The sequence below is a fragment of the Protomyctophum bolini genome (genome assembly GCF_963924005.1).
Source record: "Protomyctophum bolini genome assembly, chromosome: 15".
Lineage (NCBI taxonomy): Eukaryota > Metazoa > Chordata > Actinopteri > Myctophiformes > Myctophidae > Protomyctophum > Protomyctophum bolini.
The window spans coordinates 26,278,686-26,290,681 of NC_137876.1; the positions used below are offsets into that span (position 1 = coordinate 26,278,686).

At 41.2% G+C, this 11,996-nt stretch overlaps 1 protein-coding gene across 2 annotated transcripts; it reads left to right on the top strand.

Annotated features, from left to right (window-relative positions):
- The first annotated feature begins 802 nt into the window (after window positions 1-802).
- Window positions 803-11,594, top strand: LOC308328989 (uncharacterized protein). 2 transcript variants are annotated; one of them, XM_080783134.1, is made up of 19 exons: window positions 803-933; window positions 2,093-2,219; window positions 2,571-2,707; window positions 2,949-3,124; window positions 3,443-3,638; window positions 3,867-4,105; window positions 4,428-4,513; window positions 4,672-4,733; window positions 4,968-5,206; window positions 5,724-5,913; window positions 6,371-6,433; window positions 6,569-6,689; window positions 6,951-7,092; window positions 7,447-7,596; window positions 7,851-7,983; window positions 8,131-9,074; window positions 9,781-9,913; window positions 10,111-10,180; window positions 10,366-11,594. In XM_080783134.1, exons 2-19 carry the CDS (start codon window positions 2,093-2,095, stop codon window positions 10,698-10,700), a joined length of 3,543 nt encoding a protein of 1,180 aa, XP_080639260.1. In that variant the 5' UTR covers window positions 803-933; the 3' UTR covers window positions 10,701-11,594. The 2 variants fall into 2 exon arrangements, with proteins under 2 accessions (XP_080639260.1, XP_080639259.1); XM_080783133.1 differs by having other exon boundaries at window positions 7,447-7,595; window positions 7,847-7,983.
- The last annotated feature ends 402 nt before the right edge of the window (window positions 11,595-11,996 follow it).

Below are 11,996 nucleotides of genomic sequence, written 5' to 3' on the forward strand. Positions count from 1 at the left end.
TAGTATTATAGTACAGTACTACTGATACCATACCTTTACTCTGTGCTGTGCTGTGTGTGTGTGTGTGTGTGTGTGTGTGTGTGTGTGTGTGTGTGTGTGTGTGTGTGTGTGTGTGTGTGTGTGTGTGTGTGTGTGTGTGTGTGCGTGTGTGCGTGTGTGTGTGTGTGTGTGTGTCAGACAGACAGACAGACAGACAGACATCATGCAAATTAGGTATCTCCACTATGATAAATGTTGGAAATTACTTCATTACACCGACTTAAACCAGAGGAAAGAACCCAAACAAGCATCAATGTATGCTTCAGTAGTTGTTAAAGGACCACTTCACCACTTTTCAAACTATCTTCATATATTAAATAGGTCCTCACTATAATAATCGTGATAAAATGGCACCATTTTCCACTCAGTCAGTGTCTCAACATAGGAGGGCTGTGGGCAGAAACACGTCCAACAGTGACATAATCAATGAGGAATCCAAGCTAATAGAAACGGCAGGTTTTCTAGTCCTATAGTCACGATAATAATTGAAAAGTGGTGAAGTGGTCCTTTAATGTCTGACTCTGAGCAGCCAACACCTAGCTAATAAAACAGTCATGTATCGATCGATTCGGGGCTAAGCCCACACCCAACCATGTTTGTCTTTATTATTGACAAACAAGGTGGAATAATTTATAACAGCAACTCAATCCTCCCAATATATCCCATAAATGAATAGGCTGTTATTACTACCTCCACACCACCTAGTGGTGCTCTGCTGTTTCCCAAAACGCTGAAAGACAGCACCGGAAGTCGTTGGGGTTAGGCTTACAACAGCTTTCACACAACTTTTGTTATAACCGCGACGTTCCTTTTAGGTATCAATTAGTTATCGTATTCATTGATTAGGTTGAATAATATTCAAATTAACATACGGAACAACTGACTATTTGCAAGGTTTGTAGATTCTGAACAAAATCTCCTTTGAATGACGACGTTAGCGACTGAGTGGTTGGTAAACAAATGCCATTGGTGTTGCACCAGTTTTTGTCTCCCGACGGTCTAACGTTATTTAGGTTTAAGGTGGTATAGCCACTTTATCCGTTCAAGACAGCGTAACAAACGTTTTGTGTTTGCTTTGCTCGTTTATGAAAGAAATCTGTTGGTTAATATTAAAAAGATTGTGATTTTAATATAGTTTTTTTGCTGTCCTATTTGCCAATCCTGATTCCTGCTAAATGTACGATACTATAGGGATTATCTTAAAAAAATGTCATTTGACCCATCTATTTGTTTATTTTTATCTTAATGCTTTGAAATGGTAGGCCTATGTATGTCATACGGTATGTAAATATAATGTTGTATTATGATTACCAGTTGAAATCACGGTCATGAATCACGATATCTCGTCGAGAGTTCTGTCACGCGCGGAAAGCAGGATATTTAAATCTTTATCTGTATTTGTTGATCCTTTATATTTACTAGACTTATACATACTAGAGCTGTGGTTTTCAACCAGTGGTCCGGGGACCACCAGTGGACATTGAGGGGGTTCCAGATGGTCCCTAGCTAAATGATGGAGAGTAACCAAAAGTCAAATTATTGTTAAACATCTGCATTACTACAGCATGGAATGGAATCCAATCCGACGACAACAGTGGTCTGGCTCAAATGACAAATACATAATGGACCCTGATATGAAAAGGGTTGAAAACTACTGTACTAGACTGTAATTTTCATTGTGTATCTGATACCAACATAATCTATCTGATACCAAAATAATCTATCATAATACGATAGATTATGTATCAGATGCATAATGTGATACATATGTGTCACTTATTATATTATAGCCTATTGTCAATGTATTGAATGTTAATTGTGCTTACGTCACATGGGCAATGCCAGCCCAGGGACTTGGGTTAGTGGAATGGACAGGGAAATTAAAAAAAAATCAACTAGAAACATTATGCTATTTGGGGGTCCTTGGCATTGGAAAAGTCCGTGAATTACTATTAGTATTATTTGCACCTTTGTTTGCACCATTGTTTTCGGCACATCTCTCTGGCCCTCTTGCTCTATTAATATTAATCTGTCTTCCCTGGCATATGTCTAGATGCCAGGTTTTGACTTCCTGGATCGGGTAGAGCAGTATGTCCGCACAGGAACCTTCCCTCCAGAGGTTGATACAAAGGCGTCCAGGCATGTCGTCAAGAGAGCCAGCAAACAGTTCATTTATAAAGGTGTGTTATGAAAATGAAACCACACTAACCCTATATCTTGTTCCTTTTCTGGGCATGTCGTAATAGGCGGACATTCGGCGAAAATAGCAGACCTATACAAGCTTGTAGATATTTCAGTGAAAAGATTTCAGGTAGAGGTTAAAAATAAGGGGTGAATTATTGCAGTTTTTGTATTTGATGTATTGTAGTGGAGGAAGTTATTATGTAGGCATAGCACCAACTTTTGATATTAAAATCTGTGGAAAATTATAAAGATTTATACGTTAGCTTATTTTAAAGTGTGTGAGCTACATAGTTGGAATGAATTTGCATTGAAATGCCCTGACATATTTCTGTCTGTCTGTCTGTCAGATAAGCGTCTGTGGAAGTCATTTAAAGGTCGTCTCCTGAAAGTGGTCCGGAGTGAAGAGGAGATGATTGAGATCCTGACACGTTACCACGAAGACAACGACCACGCCGGCCTACAGAAGATGGTCAAACAGATATTGGTGATGTTCATTAATATACTAATAATTACCATTATAATTAGCTGTAGACAATGACAAATAATAACATTTCATGTTAATACGATTATTGTTATCATAATTTTGATGACATTTGTGTAAAAGACAATTGGTCTGAGGTGTCTTTCTTGGTTCAGGTACTTTACCCACTTCTCTCATTTTATTGGCAAATAAAAGAGTGCCATTGTAAGTTATATGTTGTAAATGACTGTCGTTTCCTCTCCAGTCTCTGTACTTCTGGAGTAGTGTCACAGAGGCGGTGAAGGGCTGGCTGATGAAGTGTCCCCAGTGTCGAGTGAGGGCTCAGCTACATAAGACAGTCGGACCTCACAGACAGCAGTGTCTAGCATACTGCTGTGACAGCAACAGCTGGAACAACCCTGAATCTGTCACCTTTTACAGGTACACCAAGGAGGGGTTCTCAAACTCTTGGGCTGGGGACCCCCCAAAATACTTTGGCATTGTCTTGCGAGAACTGATTTAAGGTGTAGATTATAGTCTCATTTAGTACGTGGTCTAATCAGAAACCAGCCAACCAGAATCAAGGATTTATTATTAACCATTTTAGAAATGTGTTTTTGACACTTAAGCTCTTCTTCCTTACATAACAAAAGTATATTCTGAATCTGTTTTTCAGCTTTTCTCGTTCAGAATTCGTTACCCTCCACTTCAGATTCAGTTAATTTGCGTTCCTATTCTGTCTGTGTGCCTCTTTAACAGGTTTCCCAAAGACCCAGAGCTGCGGGACAAATGGCTCTCTGTGGCTCAGAGAGACAAAGGCTCCTTGCGGACTCTGTCCTGTCTCTGTGCCAAACACTTTGACACTTCCTGTTTTCTGGTCGACACCGAGGGTCAAGTGACTCTGAAACCAGACGCAGTTCCAACCATCGTGGCTGCCACTTTACAGGAGGATGAGGTACATACAGTACAGTACCTGTTAGGAGTCGGACAGGTTACTCTGTGTTTTGTGTGGTTTGTAGCTAGTATGAATACAGACAATAGTCTCTTTTCAAAACCAGAAACAAATAATTATGCTACCCAAAATAGTCTGCCTCCCCCAGTATGCATGTAGCAGGATTTAATTGATAATGTGTTAGTTACCTGCTGCTATTAGTCCATATTGGTCTGTGTTGTTTGTTTCTAGCTGCCCATCGCTGCAGAGGAGGACTCCCTCCAGATCTCCTCCCTGGAGGAACTCATTGCTGCCTCGGATGCTGCAGAAACCATAGAAACCACAGAAGCCCCTCAACCCAGAATGGATCTTCCAGAACACCAGTATGCCTTCCCTCCTCCAGAGAACAACAGAACACTGCAGTTGGGGCAGCAGATTGGCTTGAGGAAGACCTCTGAACCATGCTTCGTTATGTACGACAACGTAGAGAGGTACACAAGTGCACAAAATGCTGATATCAATTCTACTATGCTATGATCGGTTATTGACCATGAACCTTTCCAGTTTCCACCCAAATGTTATCCATCTCTTGGCGACAGTAGATCGAGTATTAGCAACATCTAGTCAAACTCTCTCCTTTTAATGAACCAGCACCGCCCGTCATTGTGACCTTGACCTTTTCAAACCAAAAATAAATCTCGTTGGGGAAGCAAGTTCATGAAAATACAGCTATCCTCAACATGTTATTTGACCAGAAGGGGCAAAAACATTAAGTACAAATCCATTTTTAATTATCATGTTGTCACTTCACAGGTATCTTAAACACGGAATCTTACCTCAGCAAACAAAGGGTCATACATTTATCCTCAGAAGAGCTTCGAGGCGCTTTGGTGTGATCAGTAAGAAAACACGCACGCATGCTCATTGTTGTCGATGTTCAATGACTGACCTGATGACAGTTAGCACTGAAACGCTTAGAAATCTATCTATCCCTAATGCAAGATTAATTAAAGAGCTAGTTTAAAATGACAGTTAATTGATCTACTGTGTCTTTCAGACGGAGTGTTGATGTACACAAAGGTCACCCCTCCAGTTAAAGTCCTACGCAGCAGAGATGAGGTATAATCCTACAGTTTACTACTGAGCATGTGTTCTCTATGCAGCAACACCATGCATAAAGTGTTGTGTGTTATGTTCCTTGAAAGATTGATTATGGTGATAATGCTAAATGGTGATCTCATCAGTTACAAACCGCTTTCCAAAGAATACAAAAATAACAATAGGTAATAAAAATGCACGTGAAGAAAAACAATCCAACAAACCCACCCATTGTATAATTTCTTTGTCTTCTAGGTAATAGCAGTCATGCGTCATTTCCATGACAACCAGGGTCACCGTGGTCAGGGTATGTGTCAGCGGTCCATCGTGAAGCAGTTCTACTGGGCCACACTGAGCCGCGACCTGGCCACCTGGATCTCCACCTGCGACACCTGCATCAACAGACCCAAGAAGAGACGCTTCAGATGTAGCGTCTACAACTGTACCAACTACTCTGGACCCATAGAGAGAGGACTGGGCATGACCTTCCACAAGTATGGGACATCATCATCATCATCCTCATCACAAAAACAATGAATGTGTTGCTGTCGGGCAGAAACATCTTATCTCCATATTTTAAGCTTTTGTGTTTTTAATTAACGCCCTACTTGATTTTACTACAGTGTCACACAAAAGTATCAAAAGTAGCAGATTTGCAAGCTCGAATGAGCTTGTAGATCTAGATTTGAATCCGCAAAAGTAACAGTTTAGTTTCCACCCGAATTATTTAATTTTGTGATTCATCTATCGAATAGATTTCGACAATATTATTATTGTCATTGTATAATAATACAATATAATAATGTAATTCATGGTAAATGCTTAGTTTGAGTACCTGGTAGGATAGAAAGACAGCAGTTTTAGGATAGAAACCAGTAGTACCAGGAGTCCTGGGTGGATAGGAGAACAGCAGTACTAGGGATCCTGGTAATCTAGGAAAACTAACTGTAGTAGGAGCGAAGCTAGCTAGCTTAACATAAAGGGCGTCCCTGACCTGTGCTTTATTTGTAGGTTTCCGGTTGACAACCCACCTCTGTTGACTCGCTGGCTGAGGAACCTGGGTCGACCACACTGGCACCCTAGTCTCTGGTCCTCTGTGTGTTCATCTCATTTCACAGAAGACTGCTTCGACCGCAGCGAGGGAGAGGTTCGCCTCCACCCGGATACTGTTCCCTCACTGTTCATCTACAGTGACCCTGTGGTGAGGAGACAACACCCGATTATGATTTGTATATTTAGGTTTTGTATTCATTTCATGTTGGAGAGAGACTGTAGACTAGTAGGTAAAGGGGAAGATGATGCAGATTCAAACCCACAGAATGTGACTTTGTGAAAGTCACATTCATAAATTATTCATAAGCCACTCAAGTCAGAACTGTTCTTACTTCACTCGCAAGGCACCAAATTCCACCAAATGCCGGTGCACCAGACAACATACCGTAAGGGAGGGAGGAGGTCTGCACTGCAAATAGATATTACTATGGCATGAAGCGGGAGAGGACATATCTCCATTCTTCACCTAGCCTGAAGCTTTTGGCTCCATATTGGAAAACGTTGAATCTATCAAGATGTTTGTTTCTTATCAAGTGCTGGTAGTAAATTATTACACCTCAGGAACTTGAGTTCTATCCAAAATGACTGTAACCATGCTCCTGCAGAACCAAGCCAGAATCACCCCAACCCAGCCAGCTCCACTGGAAGCAGTCACGACCCAAGACCAGGTACTGACCCGTTGTTTAGTAGTAAACAGGGTTTAATCCCGTTAATCATCTGCCGTGGAGAAGCTATCTATCAGCTAAAGCATATCTACAGAAAATGATATTTTGTTGCCTTAATTTCCTGTGTTATTTGAGCAGATATTCTTTGCTAAGTATGATGCGGTGGAGCGTTACCTTCGTAGAGGGCACTACCCTCCAGGACTGAACGGTGTGGAAAAAAACACCTTGCGAAGATTCGCCAAGAGCTTTATCATCAAAGGTACAAAGAAAATGGAATGGAATGTAGCCAAGAATTACCAGTGTGGTGCACCCTGGTGGTCCAACCAGATACTGTAAAAATATATATTTAGGCATTTAGAATCAGAATCAATTTGTGTAGCATTGCTGGGTGCGTTTAACTCGTCTTGATATAAAACATTTAAACTAGTCATATCTTGTAACTGCTGTTTTCCTTTGTTGGACAGACCAGATGATTGAGTTATTTTTCTGCAGTGTGATAATGTGTTGTTCCTGCATCCAGATGATGAGCTGCATATTGTTCGAGGAAATCGAATTCGTCGGGTTCTGAGGAACAGAGAGGAGGTGGAGATGGCGCTGGTTAGTTACCATGATGAACTAAACCACCTTGACCTTGATAAATGCATCCGCCTGCTCAACGAGAGGTAACACTGACTGATTAACCCATGAAGACCTGAGGCCAAAAAAAACGCCTTTTAAAACCTAACCTAAGGCTTTCTGAAAAACGTTCAAATTCGTATTCAAATTTTAAATAAAATAAATTATGTTGCTATATATAATTGTATGCCTCTTGGGTCAACCAGCAATATTTGTTGGGCATGATTATTGTCCTTTTTTGTTTTTGCAATGCTTTGGTGCAAGTGCATTCCTGTAAACATACCTACCGGTATAACTTCAGTTATGCTTACTGTCTTTCAGTTAGCCCAGTTCTGAATATGATTGTTTCACTTACAATTTTTCCACACAGTTCAAATACTATATCATTAATGTTTTTTCAGGTGTTTCTGGAAGACAATGAGACCAGATGTGGTCCGCTGGATCGACCACTGTTCTCAATGTTCTTCTAAAAAGTGCAAGAAGATGGAACCTCAACAACAAGACCCCAAACAGAGTTTGGGTTCCCCACAGATCTCTGCCTCCCTTGCCAGGTATGGCAGAGAGGGAATGTGTATTTATTCTAGTTATTAACCACTTGGGGGGGCAAACATTCTACAAATATAGCAGATCTACAAGCTCTTGTAGATTGTTTATTTTCGGCTAAGATATTTGGTGTAGAGGGAAAAGAGGAGGAGGCCTAGTACACAGTACACACCTCTGGGGGACTGGTCAATGAATATAGAGCTTATGAAGCTTAATGAATTGAATCAAGTATGCAAAAATCCATTTCTCTTCATCTGGACAGTGACTATGATGATGACGACGACGACGACGATGATGATGATGATGATGAAGAAGGTAGTTATGAAGAAGACGATGATGAGGTGGAGGAAGAAGAAGAGGAGGATGTCAGAAAGCACCAATCGAAGAGCAGAATGGTTTGTCAGTTTCTCTGCTCCTTCTAGTCTACACACACACACACAAGCCCCTAGGGCTTTTTGTGTTATCCGTTTAACAATCATTGTAAACTGTACCTCTGCACAAATTGAAAACTATGTCAAACTAAGTATTATTATCTCCAACAGACTGAGAAAACTTCAGGACATATCCCTAAGCCCTCCCCCTCCCAACCTGAAATTTCCATCACATCCGCACAAGAAACTCTTCCTTCCATGCAGGCTCAACCACCAAGCTCTACCCCTTCCCAGTCCAAAGACGCCACCATCACCCCTCACTCCCAGACAGAAACACCCGACATCCAACTCACAACCATCAACTGCTCCGACGAGACCGAAGCACCGCCTTCCCCGTCCCTGATCTGGGTGGTTCGAAGAGTCTCCACGCAGCCTGTCAGCCCCTCACAGCCCCAAATCCAGACAGAGGAGAACGAGTCTGAGAGTCAAAGCGGCACCGAGCCCCAGAGCCCGGTCCACTTCGAGATCATTTCCCAGACTCAAATACAGACACAAGCTGACCCGAGCGAAGTCGAAGAGATGACAAGTGAGTCTGAAGTTCAGGCTCAGGACCAGAGCGACGCCCCTGACCAGCAACCGCTCCAGTTCCACTTCATAACCCATCCTCAAACCCAGTATGAGATGGACCCCCAGCCACAACCTGAGGTCCAAACAGAGGTGAGCGTGACTGAAACTCAGGATCAAAGCCCTGCCCAGATCCAACCTCAACCCAAACTGGTCTTCAAAACTGAATTGACGCCAAGATCCCTGCCACAGTCAACCCCAAAACGCAGCTCTCAAACGCTACCACAAAAGAAGAGAAATGGCGCATCTAAAGCGAAAGCCAGCACCCAAAAAGCCAAGCTCCAGACCACAAAAGCAAAACAAACAAAGACCCAGGTCAGCAGGGGGGCCCAGGCCAAGAAGAGGAAAGGACCAGAGACAAAGTTACCAGCCAAGAGAAATAAGTCTGGTCCTGTGTTGGAATCAGCTGGGTCCCAGAAAACCAAACCGTGGACCGTCTCCAAGTCTGTCTGGACAGAAACCATCAACAGGCTAAAAACCGAGGAGAATAGGTGTGTAACAGTTGGTGAATTTACTAGGTCGGGTAATTTGATATGGCAAGAGGCATTCAATGTGAGTCCATCACTCTGATATGTATGGTAATATGTAATGACAACAAATCAGCTAGCTAACTAACATTACTCTATTATTTTGTTACCAGCCACTATATAAGACTATATTTGTTATATTTTAATTATCATATAATTAATTTATAAATTCCACTGTGCTTTTCTCTTATACAATATTCTCATATTTCACACATTCCTTGCTGCTATAGTCTACACTCTACAGAGACCCACGGACTACAGCCACAGCCAACAAAATTCCTTAGCTATTGTACTAATGTACGATATCTTTCGTTTGTATAATTGTACACATTTGAATTCAGGGAGATCACTTGAGCCCTATTCACTCATCCACCGCTAAACGGCAGTAGCAATAGTTCCGAACAGGCCACCATAGATTTGTTCTATTTTTTTACAACAAGAGTTGTAAGATTCGTCTTAAATCATGTTATCAATTTAAGCCCCTTTTTAAAAGAAGTCAAATCAGTACTTAGCCTTCAATGAGTTCATAATTGCTCAAAAATAGCTGATATTGTATTGTGCTATTTTGTAAAAAAGACTATTTTCACCTGCAGCCATGTTGAAAGTTGTTCAATAGTAAATAGTTCCGTAAATAAAACCTCTCTGTGTGTCTGTCCATTTGTCTCTGTAGAGACCAACCGGTTGACCTAGAGCCTCTGAGGCCAGTTAAGATACTGCAGGCCAGGGCGATGGTGCAGCACTGTACTCAGGCAAGAGTGAAGGTGAAACCAGCTGTGGATGGATCAGAGGCTCAGTGGTCAGAGGTACACAATCACTAAAACTTCAATGTTCAACTCAGGGAATTTGATGTGGTTGGTGTTTCTCTGTCTAGCCATCCGTCAGTCTGTCTATTCAGAATCTGTTTGTAATCTCGATGGGAGCACCAAACTTGAGTCATGTCCATCACAACTTCTGTGTCCTCTCCACGGCCTTAATGTTCTTCCATACTCTTTGTCCTCAGATTCAGGAGGGAATGGTGGTCTATGTGTGTTTCTTCCACGGAGCCACAGAGGACATTGTTAAAGAGATGGGTAAGATTTTATTTTTCTTCCAAGACTCAAGACTGTATACTTCATGACTAACTTGCTAAATTATGATGACCTAGAAATTACCTAGTTGTATTTCATTGATTGGATACAGGTAATTAGGTAAAGTAAATGAATACCAGTAGCACTAAACAAGTACTTAACAAGTCAAATCATATTCCATCCAACAGCCAACACTCTGATGAGAGCCAAGTTGTTCCGGAACACCTTGAAGCGTCCGTCTTCTGTTCTAGAACTCCCGGGCAGCGTTCTGCTGATTCCACAGGACTCGCTGGTCGGAGAGCAGCACCTCTTCAAGAGGAAGCGTCTCGAGTACAACAGGGCATGTGCGATGTGGTGGGGTGCTCAGCTGTACGCCAAGCTGGTCTCTGCCTGCAAGAACATTGTCGAGAAGCATGCGTCCACATCGGCGTTGGGGATCACCGTAGAACATGGGACCTATGGTCAGAAACAGGAGATCGCCCTGACCTCCTTAGAGCCACTCACACACCTACTGGAATTTTAGATGTCAAACAGAAACTGGTGACCTATGGAATTCTGTGATACCACAGGGTCGACATTGAGCATTTTCAGCAAATCCTTAGTTTACTGATCCAGTGCAAAACTGAGTCACAATGTGAAAATACAGAATTCAGTAGGTCATTGATTTCTGTGGGACATTCACCTTTGAACAGTAATGCATTATATTATGTTTGCATGAAATAAAAACATGCCTGATTATAATCGAGCTGTGTAAGCAGATGGTTACATGGTATTCATAATTTATTGTCAAGTATATTCTGTGTATGCTACAGTAACATTCAAATTGTCAGTCACACAGTGCAGAGAAACAGGGCACCCTATATAACATTTTGCGGTAAAACACTGTTTCAACCCAGATTCTCCCGTCAATGTGTCAAAAGTGTCCTTAAGAAAGACGCTGTTCTCCAAGTGCTCAATAGCTGCCCACTTAATTTAGAGGCACAGTAAAATACCCAGTGTTCATATCTATTTGTAACTTGTAATAGTGTACAAATGGACCTGTCAAACTGTACAAACTTACTTAACCAATGAAGGTTTCGTTCCCTTTCCCACCAGGAGTAATCATTTAAAGTATAAAATATTGTTTTTTGACTATAGGAATGCACAAGTGTTAAACATGATGCCTGATAATAAAGAGATGTATAGATCTTGATACTTTTTGTTTTGTGTTCAGTTTCAATGCTCCATTTTTGGATAGAATATGAATTATGATACTTAGTAAGAAAAGTACGAATAAAACAAGCTGAGTGACGTCCATCAATCGGTTTTGGTGGAGTTTTTGTGTGTGTGTGTGTGTGTGTCTAATGTAGCTTTGCCCTTGTTCTCTGCATACAGACATGCATACACTTGCACACACACACTCATGCATCCACACATTAAATTGCACACGAGTGTATTTGTTTGTCATACCTTATGTTTGATTATTTACTTTGTTACTTTGATTTTTAATTTGTTTATTATCTTAGGTGAGAACCATGTAGGCCTATAAGCCCTTTATGGGGTTCTTTTCTCACCTGCACTTATTTATTTTCTCTTTTAATGATGTTACCTTTTTGTACTATTTTGTATTGTGCAAATAAATACAACTTGTTGTATTTTCTTACTTGATGATAGTAAAATGTTAAGTAATAGGCACAATACGTTAAGGCTTCAGCCTACACCTGTTTTAATTGTGTGTTGCAGGCATTGTATTAATGTGTTTTTCTTTCACTTATAATGAACAAACATATTTGTAAGTATCCATTTGTATAATAGCCAAGCTATAGGACATCCATAGGCT